This window comes from Rutilus rutilus (genome assembly GCF_951802725.1).
Source record: "Rutilus rutilus genome assembly, chromosome: 21".
Taxonomy (NCBI): Eukaryota; Metazoa; Chordata; class Actinopteri; order Cypriniformes; family Leuciscidae; genus Rutilus; species Rutilus rutilus.
Genome location: NC_140226.1, coordinates 21,664,747 through 21,692,646, shown reverse-complemented (window position 1 = coordinate 21,692,646; position 27,900 = coordinate 21,664,747). Strand labels below are relative to the sequence as shown.

Sequence of the window (27,900 nt, the reverse complement as noted above, 5' to 3'; positions counted from 1 at the left end):
AGTTTCATGAACCCCGCCCAGCAAACGGAGACAGGCGCAGTGTGCGCAGAACACCATTGGCCAAGAGAGCAGCTTACCTGTAGGAAGGTGTGCCAACCAACCAGACAGACAGCAGGATGAACTTTTCTTTGCTCTGATCCACTTCAGGGATTTGAATTCATGCTCCTAAGATCATGGAGCCCGTAGCGTCTTGGAGCACCGAGAGAGTCACCGAGTGGCTCAAAGGTAACCGGGTGTGTTTTTGTTTATGTCTGTGTCTTTGTGTTTTTAGAGACCGACAGTTAGTGTCATGTAGGTCGACAGAAAGATATGGCCGAATAAAACAGGAACGACACAAATCCCTAAGGAACGGAAGGTGTTGGTGGAATGAGGAAGCGCTTTTTAGTTTGTTGATAACTCAGCTGGTGAATACAATGGCGATTTAACAAACTTCAAAAACACTATGCTATAGTACTGATACGTCGATTATAATATGTAAAGCGATAAATCTGCTGCTGTCATTCTCTGTGCGTGTTCAGACTGGCCCACATCGTTCTATATGCGCATTCTCTATCACTGTCGCTCAGTTCTGATGTTCTGGGGTTTCACTTTAACGCTCGAACTCTCTACAATGTCGTTTATTTTATACTTCACAATAGTGTTTGAGTCGCTGTGTGTTTAAAATATATTTATATTAGTATTATAGTGTACTATACTGTAGTAGGCTATTGCGTAATACTATGAACCATTATGGTGCTTGTAAATATGATGTCTTCATGTATAATCCAACTATTAAGTGTAAAGTATAACATTGATTATGCACTGCTGGCCTGTTACTCTTTATGTAGGCCTACTTCGTTTTGTGTTTACAGTGGATTAGTAATATGAATTAGGAGAACCGTTTACTTAGCCTACTTCAATGAATGTTTCTGAAATTCAATTTTAGTATAGGCACATACCTTAAAGTATTTGGCAACTGAAAAGTTCGTAATTAACAATAATGATTTTAATTTAAGGGGTTTTTGAACAGGCCGGGTGTTTGACAGCAGCATATACAACTGAGATGTAGGCGTTTTGACTTCCTAACTAGGCCTTATCTCTTCTATATGCTTGCAACAGTTTCACCCACTAACTTGGTTTCTTGAATCTGTATCTTAACTTCAAATAAGGTCTTCACCCTATTTTTGTAACTCACCAGTTGTTTCACACATGCATAATATCAATTTTCCTTGCTTTTTTCCTAAAATAAAATGTTGTAAACAAATCAGCCTTTTGAGTTCGAAACAATATTAATAATAGTGAAACTATATATACTGTAAAATACAAGTATTCTAATGTGCACTTTACTAATGTTGTCTAGTTGTGTGTTTGTGTAGATCCTATTGAAGCCCTTATAACCTATTAGACTGTATTAAGCATAGAGTCCATTCTCTAACTTGTTTGTTTGTCTAAGTGTTTGACAAATGTTGGACAATAGGTTGTATCTTTTGATCATTTAGATCCTGTTTTGGAGCTATGCGATCTCTAAAGGCTGATATGATAACAAAGCCTTTTATTCACTGCGGTTAGATTGCTTTTTATATGGCATTTCATTTGATTTTTAAAACAAATCATGGTAAAATACTTTACATGTGTTATGAATCTAGACTAGAGAATAGTCTCATATGGTTATAAAATCTTTTGGCTGTGGATGTAGTTGCGTAAAAATATTACGCAAAGGAATTTCCTTCAGGGCCTAAAATCTTTGTGTTTCACCAGCTTAGAGAAAAAAAAAGCTTAAATCCTGAATGTTTTGAGTGTCACACATATGAGTTTACAGGAGTAAAGCATGTGCAGACGAGAATCCATCTAGTAACTTCAGCTGGATCTTCATCTTGATCATTCCAAACTAGTTAACAATAGAAACTTTTAAAGTGCTTTTTCCTAAAGTAAACACATAGCAGGTGTGTGTTTTATAATGATTACAACAGCTGGCTGCACAGCTTTAGTGTGTATGACCCACATGCCTCCTGGGCACCTTCTTCATCCTCATTTCCTTCCATTACAACATTACATGGAATTGTTTTCATATGTGTATATGTGGATTGTTCAGTGGGAGGTGCTTGAGCTTCTCATGATGTAGCCATTTCCTGTCATTCATAATGTGTTGGCATCTCACTCTTTCTACTCGCTACTCATTTTTCTTTCAACATTTTTATTTGGATTTCTCCATTATAATAGTGACGATTATATATGTTCTTTTTAACTTTATATATATTTTAAGAAGATCATTTACATTTTTAGATGCAGTCAGAAGTTTGCGGTTGGTTTGCGTTTTTTTTTTATTTTTAAGAAGTCTCTTATGCTCACCAAGGCTGCATTTATTTGATAAAAAACAAAACAATAAAAAAAGTAATATTGTGAAATATTAATACAATTTAAAATAACTTTTCTATTTTAATATATTATAAAATGTAATTTATTCCTTATATGACAAAGCTTTATTCAAAAAGTTTTCACCAGCCATTACTCCAGTCTTCAGTTACACAAATTATTCTAATATGCGTTTACTTGTAAATAAGGTTTATTATTATTATTATTATTATTATTATTATCTATGTTAAAGTTTTTGTTGTAAGTTTTGCTGCTTAATATTTTTTTGGGAAATTGTGAAATATTTTCAGCATTTATATGAAATGGAAACTTTTGTAACAATATAAAAGTCTTTGCTGTCACTGATCAATTTAATACATCCTTGCTGAATATATATATATATATATAATATATGTTTTTTATATATATATATAATATATATATATATAAAACATATATTATATTATATTATATATATATATATATATATATATATATATATATATATATATATATATATGTATATATATATATATATATAAAATCATACTGACCCTAGACTTTGTAATGGTAGTATATATAATATTTATTTTATTACATTTGTATCCAGTAACATTTGGTACTGTGATGAACTTCAATTCTCACTTGAACTACTGATGAACTTGAATTGTGATATGTCTGTGTGTCTGTTAGGTCTGGATGCTCCTCTGCAGCAGTACTCATTCTCTGAGTGGCAGCTCTCTGGCTCAGATCTGCTGCAACTATCCTCTTCCAGGCTGGAGAAACTCGGAGTGCATAAAATCGGACATCAGGAGCTAATACTAGAGGCTGTGGAAAAACTCTGTGCTTTGGTAGGATGGTAGGACTGTGTGTGTGTGTGTGTGTGTGTGTGTGTGTGTGTGTGTGTGTGTGTGTGTGTGTGTGTGTGTGTGTGTGTGTGTGTGTGTGTGTGTGTGTGTGTGTGTGTTGGATCACATTAATCTTTGTGAAAACATCTAAAAATGCTCCTGGACTAAATAATACCTTAATTCACACTTCAGAATGCTTTTAGTGCTAAATTTAGTCTATTTATTATTAGCCCTTTGTTTAGAACAAAGGATGTGAATGGAGTATAAAGACGATAAAGTTTGGATTTTAGTGTATGGTTTGTGAATACAGGGTGTAATTGTATTGTAATCCTTTTGTTATTTCATCTGATTTTAAGTATTTCTGTATGAGTTTTTGGTAGTGTATCTGTTAATTAGCGTGCGCTGCCCAATTTAGAGCCTTTGTTATGGAGGGGAAGAATGCTGTACCTCTTCAATGAGTCACTATCATTTTTTTAAACAGTTATAACATTAGTCTGAGACTGAACTGCTCTGTATACAATATCTCTCATTCATTCTCTCTCTCTCGCTATTGCCACAAATATATCCGTGCGACTTGTGACTGGTTTTGTGGTCCAGGGTCACAAATGTGTTTATTGCTAGCTCGCTGACTGAAGCTTCCAGTGAGCTGACAGTGGATATGCTCCATGTGCTGTAAATGTTTTGCCTGCTGGGAGGATTAATGTGGACCTGATGGTGCCAGGACTCCCTGCGTGTGTCGTAACAGTAAACGTCAGGCTCAACTGCTCCTGCTTTGCTATAGAGAGAATATCTGGAGAATAACAGGAACTGTATTTTCCAGGTGTAAGTTAGCAAACCTCAAATCTCAGCATCAGTTACATCGCTTCACTGCCATTCATAAATCCTCTCCCGTGGCTTAATGGGATAGTAAAATCAAAATGTCCATTGTATGCACACTTCAGAATCTCGCTGGAAAAAGTAGGTCATCTGGGTACTTTTTGCCTACAGTTTTATGAGTCATGTGAATTCGGACATACTTCTTTTGTCATATACTGTTTTTACCTACTATATAGTAGGGAAGTATGCGATTTCGGATGCAGCCCATGGGAGAGGATATGTGAATGGCAGTGAAGCGACGTAACTGACGTTGTAGGTCACATGATAATGACAACATGGCAAATGTAGGACGTTTAGATTACTTTCATACTATAAACAGTTGTGGTCAGAATTATTGGCACCCCTGATAAATATGATCAAAGATGGCTGTAAAAATAAATCTGCATTGTTTATCCTTTTGATCTTTCTTTAAAAAAATTCTTTCCTTTCATTGAAGTAAAATAATTGAAAGTGGGGGAATCACATTATGAAACACCCCTAGAATTTTTTATGAGTAAAATATGTCTAAATATATTCCCATTAAGATTTTAATTTTTTAGCACACCAGGGTGACTAGAAAGATGAAATTGTCTAGCTATATTTCACAGGAATATAAATTCCTTGTTTCACAAAGGCCAAATTGCCTTAATCATCCATCACAATGAGTAAAACCAGTTCTGATGTGCAGAAAAAGATTGTTGAGCTTCACAAAAGAGAAAGTGGAGCTAAAACTTTGAAAATTCCAATTTCCACCATCAGGGCATTAATTAAAAAGTTCCAATCAGCTACAGATATTACGAATCTGCCTGGAAGAGGACGTGTGTCTATATCGTTCTAATGCACGGTGAGGAGGAACGTTTGAGTGGCCAAAGAATCTTCAAGGATCACAGATGAAAATTGCAGAGATTATTTGAGTCTTGGGGTCAGAAAGCCTAAAAAAAGAAAAAAATATCGGACAACCCCATCTAAATCCTCCTCTCTCATCTAAAAACAAACTCCAGCATATTCAATTGTCAGACAATACTGGATCTTGGTTCTGTGGTCAGATTAAACAAAAAAAAATAGATTTTTGGCAGCAAACCCACCAGATGGGTTTGGTGCAAACAGAAATAAAAAGTAGCCTGTGCCCACAGTTAAATATACAGCTGGATCTTTAATGTTGTGGACCTATTTTTCTGCCAGAGGTCCTGGCCTCCAGACTATTTATGGTATCATGGATTCTAGAAAAATACCAACAGATCAAAACCTGACCGCTTCTGCTAGAAATCTTATAATGGGCAGTGGCTGGATCTTCCATCAGGACAACGATCCAAAACAAACATCAAAATCAACACGAAAATGTCTCACTGAACACAAAATGAAGCTTCTGTAATGGAAGACCAAGTTCACTGACCTGAACCCTACATAAAATGAGTGGAGTGAACTGAAGAGAAGAAGCACCAACACGGAGCTGGGAATCTGAAGGATCTGGAGAGATTCTGTATGGAGGAACGGTCTCTGATCTCTTGTCAGGTGTTCTCCAAACTCATCAGGCATTATAGGAGAAGACTCAGAGCTGTTATCTTGGCAAAAGGAGGTTGCAAAAAGTATTTAATAAAAGGGTGCCAATAATTGTGGCCAACATGTTTTTGGTGAATAAACATTTATTTCACAATGTGATTTACAATGTGATTTTTTACATATTTACCAGGGGTGCCAATAATTCTGACCACAACTGTAGAACACTTTTTTTAGTGCTTGCAATGTAAGTACTTATTCAAAATGAGTACCTACTTAAAAGAGTATATGATTTGGACGCAGCCATATAAAATGTGCAGAGCAGTGTGGGTCCCCAGGACCAGGATTGAAAACCACTGGAATATAACACAGCACCTTCATAATTTGAATTAAAAAAACTAATAACACACCTGATGCGCATTCTTTATTCATCATATTGTTGAAGTAAAATTAAAAAAGATACATCCAAACAAAGTAACTTGAATGCATCTGACGTCATAATTACAACTTCCCAACTTGTAAATATTAACTTTTCAGAAGGAATGAAACGCACCATAAGAATGACGTTAAAAAAGTTCAGCTTTTAAAAACGGATCTCAAGACCCTTTTTTTATTCCACTTTAAACACAAAAAACACTTTCTGAACATGATGTGAATGGCACCTAACATGTTTCCCATGTCTGCACAGACATACAGTGTTGGGGGTGACAGTCTGCGCAGTTTGACGGAGAAGCTGCGTTCAGTGGCTCACACTCTGCAGATGAGCATACAGGGGCGCTGGCGTGTCAATGCCGTTGACGGACAGAACGCCATCAAGCTCCCACAACAGGTACTGCAGGCGGTGGTGGACGTGATCACAGCATCCAATGGACTTGCATCTATGCTCAGCAGGTGAGAATCACAGTCTGAACCACAGAGCGATGTTTACCGTGTTCGTATTCAGGCCATGAGTTCGCGCATGGAATAGTGTTGTGATATTTTGTTCATTCTCAGTCATAATGTGTATGTCTTTTACAGGTATCAGTTTGCACAGCAGACCGGATACACAGCAAATGAGAAAGTCACCACATTGTGTAAAGATCTGGATACCATAGTGCATAAGGTGAGTGTGATCATATTACAGTGCTTTAAAGGGAGTTTTCACCCGAAAATGAAAATTGTGCCATTGGTTGCTCCCCCTTAATGTTGTTACAAACCTATATGACATTCCTTCTTGACACAAGCAATGAAACATTGCTTTTTCCATACAATGGTAGTGAGTGGGGCGGTAGCTGTCAAGCTCCAAAAAAAAAGAGGGGGAAAAGGCCATAAAATTGGTCCATATGACTTGTGTGCTGTATTCCAAGTCTCCTGAAAGCATTCAATAACTTTTTGCAAGTAACATACTAAAATTTAGATTGTTATTAATTGAAAATATCTGAATGGGCACTCAGGCAATACTGACTTAAAAATCAGTCTGAAGTGATTAAAGTCAAATAGAGGTTCTGGTCATTTTTAAGTCTGTCCATATCGCCTATTTGTGGTACTATTTGTGCAGCTTGCTAACCTAAATATTTTTGGAGATGCATTTTACATGTTGTCCAATAATTGCTTTGCTTGTTTGCTTCATGACTGATATTCAGAAAAATGCTGACAAACATATGTTTTTCATTATGTGTATTCACTGGAGAGAGAGAGAGAGAGAGGGAGGGAGGAGAGAGAGATGGATGGAGGGAGGGATAGAGGGAGGGGCATTCATAGACAGACTATGAGAACTGAAAGATCTTTTGGTCGTGTGTTATTCACCTGTGGTGAGCGTACAGAAGAAGAGGTCACATGATATTCACTCCACCAGAAGAGTATCTTTCATCTGGACATGGAATAGTAGGTTTGTTGTCTATTGACAATTTTATACTTCAATAGGTTTTGATTGCTTATTTGATTTAGCATTTTCTGCCATTCATTCATCTCATATACTTTTACCTAGAAAGTTTCACAAGTTTAACAGTCTTACAGTTTACTTGGGTGCACACAGAGCCACACGCACAGATATATTAATGATAAAACATGTTGACTTACTCACAGTGTCGTTGGAAATCAGATAGCATCTATTTCAAGATTTGTGTTTGCTTCGTCATTCGAAAGGCATCTGAACCATTTGCTCCATGTTTCCTGCAGCTTTCTTGTTCGCTTTAAAGTTTCAAGGACTTTTTGGTGCTGTTTGTGTAATCACAGAGGAAAATAACAGAAAAGGGTTTGAATCATTGATGATGTGACTCAGTCTTCTACTCTGAAAGCTAACAGCATTGCTAAAGAGGGGAAGGAAAGTGTGGAAATGAGAAAGAAGCTAAGTGTGTGTATATGGAGAAACAATGTGCAATGTGCACACTAAGTATGTTGACACTTGATGCTATCAGCTACTTTCTGTCAGCTGTAGCAAACACACACACAGTGTAAATCACTAGGTAGTTGTTTTCTCTCCCGCAATGTTTTGTCGCTGAGTTCGTTTTCCTAAAGCTGATGGTATCTTTTCTAATATAAGTGCATTGTTTGTATACTTCCTGTTTACACTACAAACCAAATTCTGTGTTTATTATATGAGCAAATGCTTTTTTTGTGCAGCAATCAGTAACTTTTGAATGTAAGAATGGTAGCAGTAAAAGAAGAGTTAATGTACAAACTGAGGGCTGTTCTGGGTCACTGATCCTTACATGATCATTCTCACATTCAGTGGTGTCAAACGCTTTGACACCACCTGTGAAAATACAAATTTGATATACCGGTACTTCCGTTCAAAAGTTTGGGGTTTGTACGTTTAAATTTGGGAGAAGTCTTTTATGCTCAACAAGGCTGCATGTATTTCATAAAAAATGTTACAGAAATCATTATAATATGCTGATTTGGTGCTCAAGAAACGTTTCTAATTATTAGCAATGTTGAAACCATTTGTGTTGCCTATTAGTTTTGTGGAAACCAAGATATGTATTTTTTACTTTGATTAATAATTCAAAAGAACAGCATTTATTTGAAATAGAATTTTGTAACATTATAAATGCTTTGAGTGTTGATAAGTTTAATGCATTCTTGCTGAATAAAACTATTATTATTATTATTTTATTCCAAACTTTTGAACGGTAGTGCATACATAAATAATACTTATATATTTTTTTTATATATGCAATGTAAGTTGTGTGTGTTTAATTAGAAAATGCAATATACATATATGACCCGATATATGTTTGATTGCATAAGGATCAACTTATGCAGAACAGCTCTCGGTTTGTGTGTATATATTAAATCCCATATGAACTCCTAAATCAAAACAGATCACTTCTGACTGAGGCCAGACCACTCCAGTTTCTATTAATAATTACAAAAGGTTTCTGGGAATAGAGTGTTCATTCTACTTACATTTTAATAAGTTTGTGACATTTAAACCATGAAGGTGAGTGTTAGAACAGGTGTTAGGGGACAGGTGGGCTTCTGATATTCATAGAAACCACGTCACCTGAAGCCAAAGGTCACCATGTCAAGCAAAACTTTCTGGTGATACTAGTGTGTGTCATACATGGATGACTGTGTCATGCTCACTGGTGGTGAGTGGTGTTTTTTAATGAACAGATGAACAAATATTCAGTGACTCCAGGGATAACTCCGATATGAAGGGAAGCTCTTTTTATCAGAGATATAATTGCATCTGTGTAAGTTTTGGTGTGTTTGTCTGTATTGGCAGCGCTTCCCCGGGGAGTGGAATAATTAGCAGTCAGCTGACAACTTTATCGAGAAAGAGAGAGAGAGGAGTAATGAACTTAAAACGAAGGAGAGGTGAAGGAGTGAAAGATAGATTAATTAAAAGAGAGATAAGAGGCGGGGAGTTAGACGCAGGGTGTAAAAGGTGATACGCACACACACACACTGTACTGAAATAACACATCAGTGGATTAAGAAAAGGTCACGTCTGTTAGGTACTGTGTGTGCTTGTTTTATCTTTTTTACCCTAAATACACTTTTACCTTAACATTCACTTCATGTCTGAAGTTGCCTCAGAAATATTTAGTATAATATTTGCCGGTTTGTGTTGAGAGGAAATAGTTGTTTCATTTAATAAACAGTCGGTGTCATGGAATTTTAGAAGTCGTCTCTTCTGTAGAGTTTTAGAAGGTAGTTCTAAAATGCCTTATTTACAATGTTAAAATGTATAAAGGTTTCTGTAAGAGTTAGGTTTTAGTTATAGGGGCATAGAATCTCATCAGCTCAATGGAAAGTTCCCACCATGATGGGAAAACAAGCACATGTGTTGTTTATGCCTTGGAGAGGTGTAAACGAATCCATTCAGGATGTGAGGCAGATCTTTTTTTAGTATCTTTAGGTCTGCTGGCCTGGAGACTGTGACCCCTTACTAGAGCATTTGATTTAGCTGTTGGTCTCTGCCTTGAGCCAGAAGCATATACTTTGGTCTGCTCCATTTTTGTCATTGTTATGCAGCTGCAAATGCAGTTATTTGTCACGCCAGTAAACCATAGAAAAGGAGAGGGAGAGGAAGATATAGAAAGGGGAGACAACAGCTGACCTGTGTTTTATCACTGAAGGAAGTTCTCTCTCTCTTTCTGCAGTGTTAAAATAGAGTTAATGATCATTATCAATTTGAAATGAGGAGCTTTGTTGAGAACTAGAAGAAAACAAGGTAAAAGCTTTTGAGCTGAATGAAGCTCCTTTGTGTGAGGATGTCAGCCTCAATAGAGCTAGGAAAGGAAAGCTACTGGGGAGACAGTGAATATCAGGTGTGTCTCAAAGATGTCTCTCATTTTCACTCTTTTCAAATTTAGTTTTCAGTACATTTGCTCAGAAAATATCAAAAGCCAAAATATCTATAGTGATTAAAAAAGAAATATGAATAACTTCATACAATAAAATTACATTTAGAGAAAGGGGAAAATAAATTAAATTAAGCAAGGGCAAGAAGAGATGTAATCTCTCCTTCTTACCTCAATTAAAGTAGCGATGCAGAAGCAGAAGTAGTGACAGTTCTTGTCTTCCATATTGTGATGTGATCTAGGTGTAATGTATTATCAGGAAAGAAAAGGGTGAAATGAAGGGCGGGTACTAAGTTATAATTTTCTCACCCTGGTGTTGTTCTAATTCCATGTGCCCTTCTTTATTTTATGGACCACAAAAGGAGAATTAAAACCACTCACGTTAGTCCATATAATGCCAGTAAATGGCAACCAGTATCAAGGTTTTTTTTTTTTTAAAGATGTAAAGGTATCACAGAATGATCCCATGAGACACGTGCCAGATATTCCAAGTGTGTTGGGGGTATCCGATAGGGTTTATTGAAAAAACGAACCGAAATTGAATGTAGTATTTAATGAAATTCTTTACCTTGGCCGCTGGTCTCCTCTGCACGGCTGTATACTGACCTGTGCTTGAACTGCACCATAATGACCTATAAAAAGACACTTTGGTAGTTTTCTTTGGCAGGGTGTGAATATTGAAGATATTATACTAAATGACATGACCAGTGTGTGTATGTGTGTCCTGTTTGACCTTACACATCCTCATTCTATTTATTTCACATTTACATATGTTTCCGTGACAACGGCACATCTTACTTTCAAGCTCTTCAGCATAAAAACCTGCTTGGAAACACAACTGAATCCTTATCCAAAACCTTAAACAAAGCAGATAATTGCTCTCATTTGAAGTGAAATCCCTGCAGCCTGTGCTGTTAAAACGCCAACTCTCTGTCAGATCTCATTGTTTTACTCAAAACTGTTGCGTTTATAGAGGATCTATCCCTCTATCCATCCATCTATCCATCCATCCATCCATCCAATCACCTTTTTTTGTTTCTCTGAATCTGTATTTCCACCTGCTGTTTTTTTTTACATTATGTCGCTCTGTCAGGAGGGGAAGTGACACTTATTTAATATAACGAGAAGTGAGCGATCGTTGTCACACATGCATCCCTTCCTTCAAAATTATTCAGCTGCGTGCCTTGTCATATCCTCTCTCTCTCACACACCTGAGTCCAGTAAGTACATACTTTTATGCCTCAGATGGACTAACTGAAAACATTCAGCCAATTCAAACAGATCTGAGGTTGGATATGAGCCCTTATTTGTTTGGGTTTTATTTGTACTGAACTTCATGGCTGGGTGAGTTGTATATTGGCTGAAGTGAATCTGTTAGTGGTCTGGGATTCAATGTTTATCTTTAGGGATGTTACATAAGATTTGGCGCATCAGTATGTCTGGTTGCCACTGATCCTCAGCGGCCACCATAATCCTTTAATTAGACTATGATCTACATGTTCCAGGTATTACGCATGAGAGTGTGTTTGAGTGTATGTAATCTTGTTCTTACTTCAGCTTGTGGATTCAATGGTCTGAAGTCTGACGCTGTGTGTAGCGTCACTCTTTTTAAGGAAGTGTTTCATTGAGAGGGCTGAACGAGCTGAATCAGCCAAGGAGTGAGTGGGTTAGATGAACTCTGTGTTTGTAGATCTCTGGATTGTGCATCAGACTCCTCAGTGGGTGGGAGCACTTGCATTTTTAGTAAATGTTCTCTATTTTCTCTCTCTCTTCCCTGTAGGAAACCGCTGTGTTTGAAAAGGAGAAGGACATCATCTCCATAGTAAGAGATCATGGGTCTTCTGTTTTCACTCTTACTTTCCGCATGTCTCTTGACCCTAATGAATATGAAGGTCTTCTTTATTTTAATGCTGTCAAATCGATTAATCACATCTAACATCAAAGTTTGTTTATATAATATATGTGTTTACACACACACACACACACACACACACATACATATATGTGTGTGTTTGTGTCTGTAAACACAAGATTTTATGTTAGATGCGATTAATCGTTTTGACAGCCCTACTTTAAATAAAAATTATTTATATTTTTGTTTGTTTACAAATGTAATGCATATCATAGTTATCATGTGACACAGACACATAACTATTTTTTAATGGCACAGAAATGACTCACTTCAGATTCTGTGGTATGCTTCAGTTTACCACAGAAAGTAATTTTCACTCACAAAAATAGTTTAGTGTAATAAGTGTACAATGAAAGAGCAAATGTGCATCTTGTATTTTTTGTTATAGCACTTTATTAAATATAAAAAATATGTGATGTATTTGAATGTTTTTGAAAGTCTCTTATGCTCACCAAGGAATCCATGATATATTATTTTAGGAATAATATTATAATAGAAATCTTTTGTAACATTATAAATGTCTGTCACTGTTGATCAATTTAATGTGTCCTTGCTGAATAAAAGTATTAATTACTGACCCCGAACTTTTGGACGTTAGTGTACATTGTACATGAAAATATAACTCGCTAAAATCCAATTATATGTAGGATTATATTAATTACTTTAGAAGAGATGATCCATCTTCAGTTAAACTGACATGTGTTTTTCTTTTTCTGTCTTTCTGTCTAGTGTCGTCAGTTGGTAGCAGTGTGTGATGAGATTTTGACCGTTAGTCCATTTACTCTTCTTACCCATACTGCACAGCTGGAGAGTGTTGAACTGGTCCCTGCCTCACCAGGAGATCACGTGGTAATGCATCTTATCATTTATAACTCAAATTATTTACAGTAATTCATTCTTTCTCTATTTCATCCTCTGTTGTCCAGTTCGCTTCCCTGTTTTTCTCTGGCTTTCAGCAGTAAAAGTATTTTCTAGATTCATAATTTATTTAGATACTTTGGTGCTGTTAAATTTTCTCCTTATTTTGGCAAATGTTAAAGAACTAATATAGAGGTACAGATGGAGTTTAAACCAAATGCATCTTCTTTCTGCACTCTGTCTGTTTTATCTCTTTCATTAAACAGTGTTAATAAATCATTTCTACTCAGACAGTCCTTGCACTTTGTATTATATTCAGCTAATATGTTGTTAAATCATGTAAAGCTCTTTCTTTCTGTACCTTAACAACACTAAGCAGCTCCACGAAAGAGAAGCTTTTCTGTGAGGTGCCTGCGAATTTAAACCAATTAAAAATAGTATAATTGGTTTAAATTTGCCCCAGTTCAATTAAGAACAGCCATACTCTTAGAAACTTGATTAGTTATAAAGGCTCACATAGTCTTTTGTCATGTTTGACATATTTGAATTTAATTTGGGGCATTTATGTTGTGCGTGTCTTCATATCAGACACAAACACGCAATGCAACATGCATGATTACATTGGCAGTCATCCACAAACCATTTGAGGAAATCTAATAACACTTTTTTTACACTGTTTAGTACATTGTGCTTTAATATCAAAGGTATGTTTGTCTTGTGATTCTTGCCAAGAAAGACCCGCCTCTGCTGTTTCCAGGAGCGATATTGTTGGAAGAACAAGATTCAGAGAATATAATTGGACATGATTGATTATTATTGATCTGACAGATAATAACAGAGGTTGGACCACCCTGGTTCATTGTCTCTTAAGCAGGAGGTCTCTGTACTTACAGCACATTTTCAGCAGAATCAATACTAGTATTTCGATCGGACTTTGTCTAACATCTGATACTGCAGTCGATTCATTGACCAATGCCGGTTTGAACAATCTCCCTCAGTTTTCCCTTTGAATTTCTTTCCATAATGCTTGCTGATCTAGATGGCAGGAAGGCTAAATATTATTGCGAATCTGCAGGGTTCACAGACCAATTAGCAGCCCGGATTTTCATCTCTTTTATATAAGCCATTGAATTATAGTTTAGCTGAGGTCTAAGATAATTTTGGCTTGATATGCAAATTATTTCTTTCACATAGGGAATTGAGATCACCACCACAGGATCCAGAAATCATTTTGTCACTGGAACAGCAGCTGAGGTAGGACAGGTTGACGGTACCCCAGAGCTTCATATATTTTGGAAGATGGAAAAGTATCATTTCATTTGTTTAGGTGGAAAATTCATGTTTTTCTAGCATATACAAATTTAAATCACCCCTTGAATTGTCTGCTGGGAGATACGTGAGGGTGTTTTTGAAGTCTGCTGTCAATGATCCCATAAATGAATCGACACATACAGAATGTCAGTCAAACTTTACTCTCAGAACAGTGTGACCGAAATCTTAACTTCCTCCTTGTAAAAAAAGTGGGCTATTTTAAAAGCTGTCTTAAAATGAGAATCGTTTCTTTCCTATATAAAAAGAGAAAACTTTGCTTCAAAGTAAACTGCCTTATGGTCAGAAATGGGGGAAGAGGGGAGTTATGTCATTTCCTTTAGTTTCATTTAAATATATTGAATTCAGAAAAGAGGCACATTTAATCACTCACTCACTCAAATTTAAGTTAAACAGTTTTTAACCTACACTATTATTTTAAATAATTAGTTATCCAACCTTAAAGATGTTGATTTTGCATACTAAATGCACTTGGTTTCAAAAGCGGCACTTGTCTTTTTGAATGGGCTTGATGCTTCTGTTTGTGGGTGGTTACTTCTACGCCATTGCAATTTTTGGTACTGATATACTCTGTTGTACTTCTTCTGTTGTACATAATCATAAATCCTGTCTTACAGTCTCCTACAGAGATCTGCGAGAAGATTTTAGCGGGAGATGAGGTCATTCAGGTCAACGGACAGATAGTAGTAAGTAGGAACTGTTCAATGCTAATGATAACTGTACTAAATAATAGTAAAAGGTTATTTACATAAAGACTTCTGTAAGGAAGGAAATTTGACAGGGTTATAATGAGAGGGGCTGGGTTAGCACAGTGAGACTCGTCCGTCCATTTGATGACCTGCCCGCTGGATTTGAGCAGATGTCTTTTGTCCACTAAATTGGATTATTGTTATTTTGTGGCCCAGTGCCCTATTATTACTGATAGGCACACTAGAAGAAAGACAAACGTTGATGCTTCTTGATGTTAAACACTGAAACATTCTGAATGTAACAGGGCTGGCAAAATGTTTTGAAAAAGAAATGTCCTCTGTTTTTCTAACTTTTTCAAATGAAATGGATAAATAAATCTAGCACAGTTTTCTGAAAATAACTCATAGAAAGGTGCCGCATCAAGCATTAGGTGCAAAAGAACCTCCATTTTGGATGCAAATATACATTTATTTAACACAATGTAAATTATAAATCCAATTCCAGGTTGGCTGGAGCAGGACAAATCTTGTTAAAAAACTAGAGGAGAATCCAAATGGAGTAAATCTGGTTTTGAGGAGGTTTCCAGGTTTCCTGAAACGCAAAGAGAGCCGAGCAAATTCTGAGGTACTAAAGGCTCATCATTTTACTATACATAACATACATACATACATACATACATACATACATACATACATACATTATAATGCTAATTTTAAACTGGCAGTTTAGCTCAATGACTCTGGAATCAGTTTTTTAAATCCTTTAGGGTTGTTTCAGCTTTGTTCACACTGGACTCATATTTGATTTGGTTATCAAATCTGATCTGTAGGACGGACTGAACCCAAATCATAATTGACATAAAAAGTTGAATTTTTGACAAAAACAAAACAAAAACATTGTTATGACATAAAAAGTGAATTGATGAGATAAAAAAAACTGACTGGCATTCATGTAGTTTTAACGACAAAATACTTTAAAAAACAAACAGATTTCAAACCAATTACGAATGTGATTTGGATCGGGCTTATAAACTTCTTCTTCTTTTTTTTTTTTGTATCCATCCATTTGGTATTGCTGTTTGTCAAAAAAAAAAAGCTGAATGTGTTTTGACAGTGTTAATAATAAGCTTGAAATGAACACATGAGTCTCATATGAGGTGCTGCCAGCGTTTTACACTGTTGATTCTTTTAGTGGTTGCTTTGCAACAGATTTATTGACATCACATGTTCACACGTCACACGTGGTTGTGTTTGTTCGATGAGCACATTTCCTCTTTGTGACACTGCGATGAATACACATTCTCTCACACATACACATTTACAATAAACGTTTTCAAATGAAAGAAACAATCGGATTTTAATTTGAACTTGTTTATTGAGTGCATCGTCATGACAGCAGTGACTTCCTACCCTCCTGGTGTCACACACACACACGCACATATACACAATCATACAGGTTGGATGACTATTATAAACTTCCGTTCAGAAGTTGGGGTCAGTAAGATAAAAAAACAAAACAATTTTAATACTTTTATTATAGCAAGGATGCATTAAATCGATAGAAAAGTGACAGTAAAAACTTTTTAATGTTACAAAAGATTTTGATTTCAAATAAATGCTGTTCTTTTGAACATTCTATTAATATATATATATACTGTATATATAATATAGAGAGAGAGAGAGAGAGAGACTGTTCTCCTTGCCGTTTGATCTAGTATGTGTGTATTTCCAGTAAAATTAAAAAAGTACATTTTCTGAAGCAGTGTGTGATGTAGCAGTCATGTGGCTTTTACAATGATTGGGTCTGTTGGTTACCCTGAGGGACTGATCCTCAGGGCTGCGCAAAGAGCTCAGACAAATGCAAACATTCTTACCAGACCCATTACTTACTGATGAATCACTTTATGAGCTATCAAACACATTCCAGTGTTAATTTATTATCATTTGTATACTATTATAATTTTAGTTTTATTACATTTTGTTTATATTCTGTTTTCATTTTAAGAATTTTTAAAAGTAAAACAATTTTGAGTGTTTTTTTCATTTGTATTTGTTTTTGTTTTTTTAAATGTCTCTTTTTATTATGTTTTAGATTTAGTTTTAGTTATTTTAGTACTCAACCTTAACAAAAATAGAAATGTTGCCTTGACAACAATTCTTTTTTTTATAATTTATTTATTAATTTATTTCTGTTAATGTTTATTTTATTTCAAGTAATACTTTTTTATGGTTTTACTTTTTGTTCTAGTTAACAATAATAACCCCAACACATAGACATCTTTTGTTTTTATGAAGCCTAAAGCTAAAAGTAAGCTTTTGCATTTTTAGAATTAAAATAATAATAATAATGATTTCTTGGAACAATTTTGTCCCCAAAGTATTGCTTTATAAACCCACACACAACCACAGGCACTAGCACAGTCTAACTGGAAATGGACATATAAATGTACTAATGCATGCCACAAACTAACCATGGTCATTCACAAGACATGAACGTACATATGAACTCATTGTCACACATCTACATGTCTCGCCACAATAAAAAACACTTGCCACATGAGGAGGCACTCTCTGAGGTGGCATTGGGTTTTTCCAAACGTCGATCTCATCGATTCTTTACTTTCAGAGAGAGGAGGAAGAGGAAGAAGAAGAAGAGAAAAACAGACATTCTCTTTTGGGGAGGGTGGCAGCATCAGTCCGTTCTCTGTCCTTCAGGTGAGTTTGGCCGTCTCAGCTGAATTTCCCCTGACGCTCCTATAATTACTATATGCTGCTGTTTCTGATGCTGAATTTCCCCTGACGCTCCTATAATTACTATATGCTGCTGTTTCTGATGCTGAATTTCCCCTGACGCTCCTATAATTACTATATGCTGCTGTTTCTGATGCTGAATTTCCTCTGACGCTCCTATAATCACTATATGCTGCTGTTTCTGATGCTGAATTTCCTCTGACGCTCCTATAATCACTATATGCTCCTGTTTCTGATGCTGAATTTCCTCTGACGCTCCTATAATCACTATATGCTGCTGTTTCTGATACTGAATTTCCTCTGACGCTCCTATAATCACTATATGCTGCTGTTTCTGATACCGAATTTCCTCTGACGCTCCTATAATCACTATATGCTGCTGTTTCTGATGCTGAATTTCCCCTGATGCTCCTATAATCACTATATGCTGCTGTTTCTGATACTGAATTTCCCCTGACGCTCCTATAATCACTATATACTGCTGTTTCTGATGCTGAATTTCCCCTGATGCTCCTATAATCACTATATGCTGCTGTTTCTGATACTGAATTTCCCCTGACGCTCCTATAATCACTATATGCCACTGTTTCTGATGCTGAATTTCCTCTGACACTCCTATAATCACTATATGCTGCTGTTTCTGATGCTGAATTCCCCTGATGCTCCTATAATCACTATATGCCACTGTTTCTGATGCTGAATTTCCTCTGACACTCCTATAATCACTATATGCCGCTGTTTCTGATGCTGAATTTCCTCTGACGCTCCTATAATCACTATATGCCGCTGTTTCTGATGCTGAATTTCCTCTGACGCTCCTATAATCACTATATGCCGCTGTTTCTGATGCTGAATTTCCTCTGACGCTCCTATAATCACTATATGCCGCTGTTTCTGATGCTGAATTTCCTCTGACACTCCTATAATCACTATATGCTGCTGTTTCTGATGCTGAATTTCCTCTGACGCTCCTATAATCACTATATGCTGCTGTTTCTGATGCTGAATTTCCCCTGACGCTCCTATAATCACTATATGCCACTGTTTCTGATGCTGAATTTCCTCTGACACTCCTATAATCTCTATGCTGCTGTTTCTGATTCTAAATTTGCATGATTTCAGGGTCTATAGAACCATTTCAAGTCTCCCATATGATGTTTGTTGTTCAAACATTGAGGAGAATAAATTATAGTAGCTATAGGTTTTACAATGTGGTAGGACATACTGTAATAGGATAGTTTTGTCTGCTTCTCTCAGATAACCCATGATGCTTACCACGGATTCTGTGTTTTCCATCATTTTTCTATTTTACAGTAAACTTACTGTGTATTCAATTTAATTCAATTCAATTCAAGTTTATTTGTAAAGCGCTTTTCACAATACATATTTTCCTGGTTTCACAGACAGGGTTTAGATTAAGCCAGGATTCGGCCTTAGTTCAATTAGGACATTTAAGTAGTTTTTATAAACGTGACTTAGAAAGAAACATCACTGGTGTGCATCTTGAGACAAAACAATGATATTGACATATTTTAAGATATGTTATTCTATGTTTTAGTCTGGGACTAGACTTAAGCCTTGTCTGTGAAACTGGGGGATTGTTTCGAAAGCAGCTTTACAGATAATGCTTGTTTCAGTGTTACAATTTAAGAAGTTTTCTGTTATCAACCAGAGATGAGTGTTTCCATACAGCAGTAATCTACAGCTATAAGATAATACATGTGTGGTTAGTTAACGTCATGTATTCAGTTAATTGTATAAGAAGTGAAAGTCTTCATTCCTCTGCCTGTGTGTTTCATAAACTAAATTCTTGTTTCATAACTCTTTTCTGTAAGCTACAGTGAGGACATACGAGTACTCCGCTATCTCAGGTCTCTGTGTGTGTGTGTGTGTGTGTGTGTGTGTGTGTGTGTGTGTGTGTGTGTGTGTGTGTGTGTGTGTACAGCATGGCTAAACTATAGTATGTGTGCATTTGGGTCAGCTTTTATAGCATTAAAGCTGCATCTGTATAATAGTATTGCAAAGGGCCACTTAGATGACTGTATTTCTTTTTCTTTCTTTTTTTTGTCATATGCAATATGACCTTCTTTATGACCTTCTTTCTCTCTATAATGTGTGTGTGTGTGTGTTTATGTACCATAGATCAGCATCAGACGGCACACATTTCAAACGGGAGAAATCAGCGCTCTCTAGTGATCAAAGCTCTGATGAACATCAGTCAATCACCTTAAAACGCCACCAGCCAGGGGCAGGTAAATGTCACTGCAGATTGAACAAAAAACACTGAAGACATCAGCCACCATTATATATGCATAATGTATGCAGATTTTTTACATTTTGTTCACCCAGAAGTAATAAATAAAAATGTTCACAGACATCACAATTCATAATATGTACAGTTCGCTTCACGCACACTGTCGATCAAAAGTCTGGCTCCTGTAAATTATTATTATTATTTTTTTAAATACTATAATTTAGCAATTGATCAAAAGTGACTGCATGTTTCTTGAGCACCAAATCAGCATTTTAGAATGATTTCTGAAGGATCATGTGTCACTAAAGAGTAGAGTAATGATGCTGAAAATTCAGCTTAACATCACAGGAATAAATTACATTTTAAAATATATTAAAATGGAAAACTTTCGGTAGCTTTCATTTAACATGATCATGGCAAACTTTTCACATTATACACAAACAACAAGGCTGAGATAAATATTATAACAGAACAGAGGTTAGTAAATCTTTTTAGATATCAGAGATAATAAAAAACATAGTTATTAGAAATGGTTCCAGATACAGAACCTCTATATAAAATAGAAAATTGTCCCAAATATTGTTCATAAGCTATATTTTTCTAGTTAACAGCATGGCTAAACTACCAGTAAACAGCATAAGCCAGGCTGAAACAGCTCTGTTGCTGAGCATGTATAATTGTTCCTTAGTTTATAGACTATACATTTAAAGCTGCATCTGCAGCTTATAAGCTCTATAAGATAAATATAATTCTGTCTTCACACTTATAGACTCTCAGCGTGCGAGTCGAAACAGTTTGGAAGTCAGTTCATCTGCAGTAAGAAGTCCGTCCCCACAAGACCAGGAGCTCAAACGAGCCAGCACCAGCTCCTGTCCTGACATGGCAGGACTAAGAGTAAGAACACTAAAAATACATTCATTTGGTGTGACTTCCAATTCAGTACACATTGTTCTTTCTCCTTGTTAAAGAGCAAGATGCATTGTGGAGAGATACTATAATGATTTGTCACCCTTGTGCCCTTGCGTATGGTACACTCGAGTGAGTCATTGAGAAGCATCTGCTGAGGCATCTCACAAGAAAGTGTTTTAATGCGGCAACTGGGATGACATCAGTAGAAGTTGATGTTCTTTAAACCATGTGATCTCAGAGTAATGATAAGTTTCTTCTAACCATAGGAAGAAAAGGAGAACAAGAAGAGCTCTACTAAAGGTCAGGCATACATTTGTTCATTCACTATTTAAAAAACAAATTAATTCTTCATATTTCATCTATTGCAAAATAATGAATCTAACCTGATTCGTATGTATACATAAGGAACACGGACAGCGATGAGCCGCAGGAGGGTGTCCTGTCGTGAACTTGGCCGGCCAGACTGTGACGGTTGGCTCTGGAAGAAGAGAAAAGAAGCAAATGTCTTCATGACTCAGAAATGGCAGAGATTTTGGTTCGTCCTGAAAGGTCCTACGCTGTATTGGTATAACAGCCAACAGGTTAGTACGAGTTTACTTGTAAAGTGGTTGAATTACAAGTAAACTTATAAGTGGATACACAGATTGGCACCTTATAAACACAAGTAACATATTATATGAAAAAGTTTTTGTAAAACTAAACTCTCCTTGAAAAGCGTTTTCATCTTTACAATATTAGATGATATTCGAGTTTTTTTATTTTTTATTTAGCCAATATTGGATATTGTAGTCTTTAATAACAGTGTTTAATAAAATCTGAATATTCATTCTTCCTACTGTACATTATAATGTTGTGATGCCAACATTAACTTGTTGCATTTAAACATTTTAACTTTATTTTTTACAGTTTTGTTTTGTAAGGGAAAAATGAGAATGCTGTCATTTACTCACCCTCATTTCATTCTAAAACTGTATGACCTTCTTTCTTCTATGGAACATGAAAGAATATTGATTTGAAGAATATTGATATAAAAAAAAAACAAAGAACAGTTTTGGTTCCCATTGACTTCCATTGTATTTTCCCTGCCCCCCACACACACACAATGGAAGTCACTGGGAACCAAAACTGTTTACCAGCATTCTTCAAAATATCTACAAAGAAATGCATACAGGTTTGCAAGGACATGCGAGTGAGTAAATTAATTTTCATTTTTCATTTATCTATTCCTTTAATTTGCTGAGACAAAATGGTGTAGATTTTTAATATTGCCCACTAAATGACACTAGTTATCAGTTTATCAGACAGAATTTTAATATCTTTGTACCTCTATTTTGTGCAAAATCAGTTAAATTAGATGTACTTGACAAAATAATTATTGAACCCTTTTTTTTTGTGCAGGAGGAGAAGGCGGAGGGCTTAATAAAGATCGGAAGCTACAATATAGAAAGCGCAGGAGAACACAAGAGGAAGTAGTGAGTATATTCTGCACTATACAAAACATGCTGGCAGTGGTTTACCCATTCATTATTTGCTGCTGTATCAAATTTAAAGGAAAGCATATCTATTGACTGAACAACACTAAACCCCGTTCAGCGTGATTGTTTGTGTTCACACTATCATAAAGAAACAGAAGTCGGCAGGCTCCTCGGACTCTGTGTTTGTGGTTGGCTGTGGGAGTGAGAGTATCTGGCACAGGAGGGCAGTTAGCTGGAGATGTGTGAATAACAGAATTACACTTTACATTCCTCAGATCTTCCCCCGCAGTCCACATACACTGTACATCACAACCTGCCACCATGATGACAAATGAGTTTTCATTAAGCTGCTAAAGCTTCTGCCCTAAGATTAATGGTTATTATCATCTGATCTCTTTCTCTTTTTCTCCTAGTGTTTTTAAAATGCGCCACCAGCGCTTCCAGAATTTTTTCTTCGCTGCTGAAAATGTAAACGACATGAGCAAGTGAGTCTGGCTGCATATAAACAAGCATTTTCTCTAAACGACAGTTATGTCTTAGAGAGCATTTTGTAAAAATAATTGAGTAGCGAAATGTCACAATGATTAGATCTTGCTGTGCACCTGCAGCTTATCTTCATGTGCAAATGACTGCGCTTTGATCTGTGAATTTAAATAGATGTGTTAGATGAAATGACAGTGTATTTTTAAAGGTGGAGTGTTACTTCTGTGATGTGAAAATATATATTTTTTAAGTTTAATGCACATAGCCAAGTATAATAAGTGATTCACGGGTTGACTTAACAAAAAGTGTAAACACTGTGTGTGGAATTCAGAACAAATTGCATATACTGACAGCCGAATTGATTTGTACACTCTCTGCGCTGTTTTATTGATTTAAAAAAAAAAAAAGAAAAGCAGATTATGATGAAACACCCTCACAAATCTGTGCTTAGTGCAATTTACACAATTGTGTAACCTGATCTTGTGGGTCGGTAGTGCTTGTGCAGTTGACTGTCACAATCTAGCAGACTTGATCTTAATCATGAAAATAATATCTTTAATTGCATATCACATATTACTTTATATTACTGAGGCTAAAAAATGGTAAAACATTTGGGTAACAAGCAAACATCTTAGTCTACTAGCTTAGCATAACACTAATAAATTAAAATTTTCTTGAGATGGAATTTTGCATTTTAAACAGGGTGAAGGGGACAGCAGGATTTTTTGGGAAACCTGCTTGGAAACCCCTTTTCACCATTAATATCATTTAATATAATACAGTAAATAAGCTGGAAAGGCTTGTATTTGTTCTTTAAAAACATATTTTGTGAAAATAACCTTTTAGTTTAGTTTGATAGCATTGATCAGATAATTCAACAGCCACTGCATGGCACCTCTGCATAAATTCAGGGTTGAGCATCTTATGTAATAGCACTACAGATTGGTGCTCTCTTTTACACTGCATGGTTTGTCCAATGACCAGTCAAACTCAGGTGCTTCATACCTCTAATAATAGAGCTGATGATATGATGTTCTGGAGAGAACCTTGGGCAGTTATGTTAACTATCATGTATCATTCCCCCACTCATTTGCCAGATGATAATATTAGACCAATCAGATGACTTGGTCTCATCTGAAGAGATTTATGCCATTTATGTCCATTATTTACGGGCACGATTGTTCAGATATTCTGTTGCCAAGTTGCAGTGGTTGATCTGAGCTTCAGTATGAAAAGCTTTGAACTCTAAAATGACTTTGACCTCTTGAGCAACACTTGAGGAGCTGCAGTAAAGCAGTGAGTCAGATACAGAGAGCAACAGTCTCGGTCTGCGGCACTGGAGACAATGTGAATGCCAACGCCTTTAACCTATTAAACACTCCCACCTCATGTTTACCTGCCTATTATTGCTCTTTTCTACAGCACACACACATAATCATTCGTTTTTACGTTTTTACGCATGCAGGATCTCTCACATGTCACCTATGCCCCCTACTGTTCATTGCCTAATACAACACGATACAAATCACTTGTAGTGCAAATTGGAAACTGGTGATGGTGAGACATGTGGATTGGTGATAATTTATCACTGATAAATCAGTGTTTTTGACTGCTTTTGTTCTCTCTCTCTCTCTCTCTCTCTCTCTCTCTCTCTCTCTCTCTCTCTCTCTCTCTCTCTCTCTCTCTAAAAAGATGGATTAATTGCCTAATTGCAGCCATTCAGAAACACAAGAAATATGTCCAAAGTCAGCCAGACAGTGAAGAAGGTAGGCAATTATGTGTTAACGCATTTTTCATAATATATATGCCAATACTTATGCTGTTTCTATGCAATATTTTCAATATACAGTCATTGAGGATTTTGATTTAATTCTGGCATAGAATTTGTAAAGTCCAAACTTGATCCCTTTATCACCTTATGTAACTTATTCTAATGTTCTTTCTATAAAAAATTTTTTTTCTTCTACTGAATATTATGTTTGTTTCCATATTCCTCAAGTGTGGAGTCCTTTTTTTTTTTACTTGTCTTTCAAGTGTATTTGTAACCTTTCTCTGTTATATTGTGTTCTATCAAAAAAATTCTGTCAGTGCTGGATTCATGAATGATGTTTCTGTTGTCAGACTGTTACAGTGAAACCGAATCTGAGGAGGAAACATCACGTTCACCTCTTTCTCATCGGAAGAAACTCAATACGGTGAGAATAAACAAAGACACACTCACTCACTTGAACTCACTGCAGTTCAAAACCGGCATGATTTTATTTTTTGTATGGAAAAAATTATTTTATATATACAAAAATACAGTTAAAAACAATAATATTGTGAAATATTATTACAATTTAATATAACTTTTCTGTTTAAATATATTTAAAAATGTAATTTATTCCTGTGAGGGCAAAGCTGAAATTTCGGCAACAATTACTCCAGTCTTCAGTGTCACATGATCCTTCAGAAATCATTGATATGATTGGGGATCAGAAAACATTTCTTATTACAATAATTTACTGGTTCGGAGATGGAAACATTTCTTGTTATTATCAATGTGGAAAAAAGAAAATTTTTCCAATATCCAAACTTGAAAAATACTGTGTGCTGTATTATTTTCCTTGGAAATTAAAAAGCTTCACAGATTTTCCTCTTTATTTTGTAACAGAAAATCCAAACTCAATCAAACACACTTCCTCGGACAAAGGGTAAGCAGAACAGGATGTCAGAGCCATTAACCATTTCACAAGCAGGGGGCAGTAAAATCGCAGGTAAAGGATCAGCTTCTTAATATCTTGTATCTTTAAATCCTTTGGAAACTTTGTCAAGATAAACAAACAAATTCTCTCTATGTCTCAGGAAAATTAGATGAGATGGATGAAATGTTCCATAGCCTGAAGAAAGGAGGAGTGTCTCTGATTGGACAGAATCAGCCGACGACTCACGACCAGCTTCGTAAATCCTTCATTAAACGCAACAAAAACCCTGTTATCAATGAGAAGATACACACACTCCGTGCCCTCCAGAGCACACTCAAGGTCAGACATGATACACACACACACACACACACACATACACACATACATTCTTGTACATCTATCTTTATGAGGACATTCATTGACACAATGCGATCTCTAGCCGCTTACCCTAACCTTACCCATCACAACTAAGTGCCTAACCCAAACCCTGACCCTAAACCTACTCTTAACCTAATTATAACCTTATCCCTAAAACCAAGTCTTGACCCTCAAACAGGCCTTTAAAGGGGTCTCAGAAAGTGAGGACCAGCCAAAATGTCCTCACTTTACTCTCTTTGTCCTCATGGTCTAAAACTCAAACTGGTCCTCACAAAGATAGTTGTACAAGTACACACACACACACACTACCACACACAAACATGAACTGTTATTAGGATTATTTCCTACTCACGTCAACAATAATAGATGGACAGTATGCAGTACTACATAATTACCCAGGTAGAGGAGGTCAGGCACACAGTGGTCTCAACATTTGTCATTGGCTGCCTGTGTTTCTTAGGCGAAGGAGGCGGAGCTTCACCTGATTAACAAGATCCTAGAGGATTCTGAGTTCTCATCGCAGAAGTTCCGTCAGTGGAAGCAGTGCAATGAAGAGCTGCTGCAGGACATTGAGAAACTGTACAAACAGGCAGAGTCGCCAAGCATAGACAACGCGTCCGAGGCAAGCGGACTGGCCCTGAGTGACGGAGAACAGTTGGTAGATGCAGAGACACATGATGACGGATGCTTCACTCCTACAGATGCACAGGTGCTGATGCAAACGCACACACCAGTCACAGGCGAAACACCTACAGAGAGCTTCTTTTACATATGACACGGGTACAGAATGTCCAAACGCAGCCACTTTCCTCCTGTACTGTATTAAAACAAATAGATAGAGAAACAAAAGTGCACCACTGGGACAGATGTGTGGAGCCGAATTGCAGCCAGCCGGCACAGAGCGATGGTCGGTTCACAAGAAGAAAGATCTGTTATCTGGAGCTTTTCATCTACTTCAGTACTACTTTGTACTTCTACTGTACATTCACTATAAACTGTCACTGAATATATGATGAACTACAACATGCTAGCAAAAGAACAAATTTAACTTTAAGACACTTGCTAAAGGATGTTGATTATACTGATGTATGTAATTTTAAAAATATATTTTAGATGAATTATATTATTATTATTATTATGCAGATTTGTTTTTACTTTAGGTGTGTGTGTAAGGTTTGCTTAAATATGTCAAAAAATGTTTTATGAATGTTTTCGGTATGTTCAGACGCGACAGACAAGAAAGTATTTCTTTTATAAGAATTTATCCTTTTTATTTTGTAGATAATTTCTGACATTGCAGATCCTGAAAACAAGTTTAGCAGGCTCAAAAACTATATTTCCTGAGGAAAAAAAATGATTACCTCAACCTCGCAATGCGTTTGTATTAAATGCCCAGCGTTGGTCATTTTCCCAGAACTGCCACACAGTGGCGCCCTGTGTTTTGGTCACGAGGTGTAGCATATGCCACCTGTTCCTTTTAGTCTTTCAGTGTTTTCATTACAACACTGTGCATGTGTATAATGGCTACATGTCTATATATGTTGTTTTATCTGAAGCTTCTCTTTTAGTCTTTTTATTTTATTCTAAAATATCACCGGCCAAATAGCTTGTTTTTTTTTCTTTTTTTCTTTTTTTTTTTCTTCAGTTGATCAAAGGAAAGAGTGTTAAACGACTTGTCTGTCATGCTCTTGTAGACAAATTGGAATCGCCAAATGTTATAATAATTTATTTCATGTTGCTGTTTTAAAAAAAAAATTCATACATCTATAGACATAGATAAAAAATGTAAAAAGAAAACGAAATTTGAGATTTGTCATTTGCCTTATGTTAATAAAAAGTGTACAATTACTGTTT

The 27,900-nt window shown here is 36.1% G+C and overlaps 1 protein-coding gene across 3 annotated transcripts; it reads left to right on the top strand.

Annotated features, from left to right (window-relative positions):
- cnksr1 (connector enhancer of kinase suppressor of Ras 1) lies at positions 1 to 27,900 on the top strand. 3 transcript variants are annotated; one of them, XM_084393772.1, is made up of 21 exons: positions 38 to 225; positions 3,025 to 3,182; positions 6,220 to 6,422; positions 6,549 to 6,633; positions 12,105 to 12,146; positions 12,966 to 13,085; positions 14,289 to 14,348; positions 15,041 to 15,109; positions 15,618 to 15,737; positions 17,739 to 17,827; positions 20,006 to 20,115; positions 20,887 to 21,011; positions 21,293 to 21,326; positions 21,432 to 21,607; positions 22,425 to 22,498; positions 22,915 to 22,986; positions 24,677 to 24,750; positions 25,106 to 25,179; positions 25,638 to 25,740; positions 25,829 to 26,007; positions 26,507 to 27,900. In XM_084393772.1, the coding sequence occupies exons 1-21, from the start codon at positions 174 to 176 to the stop codon at positions 26,819 to 26,821; spliced, it is 2,334 nt and encodes a 777-aa protein (XP_084249898.1). In that variant the 5' UTR covers positions 38 to 173; the 3' UTR covers positions 26,822 to 27,900. The 3 variants fall into 3 exon arrangements, with proteins under 3 accessions (XP_084249899.1, XP_084249898.1, XP_084249900.1); XM_084393773.1 differs by lacking the exon at positions 14,289 to 14,348 and having other exon boundaries at positions 1 to 225; positions 26,507 to 27,899; XM_084393774.1 differs by lacking the exons at positions 38 to 225; positions 3,025 to 3,182; positions 6,220 to 6,422; positions 6,549 to 6,633 and adding an exon at positions 7,286 to 7,394 and having other exon boundaries at positions 26,507 to 27,899.

What these genes read in the sequence shown, in the direction of transcription:
- cnksr1 (XM_084393772.1), top strand. Translation starts at nt 174, where the DNA reads ATGGAGCCCGTAGCGTCTTGGAGCACCGAGAGAGTCACCGAGTGGCTC. An exon ending in TGGAAAAACTCTGTGCTTTG is followed by an intron (nt 3,183 to 6,219) that starts GTAGGATGGTAG and finishes ATGTCTGCACAG; the next exon opens with ACATACAGTGTTGGGGGTGA. An exon ending in TCAGCCAGACAGTGAAGAAG is followed by an intron (nt 24,751 to 25,105) that starts GTAGGCAATTAT and finishes TTCTGTTGTCAG; the next exon opens with ACTGTTACAGTGAAACCGAA.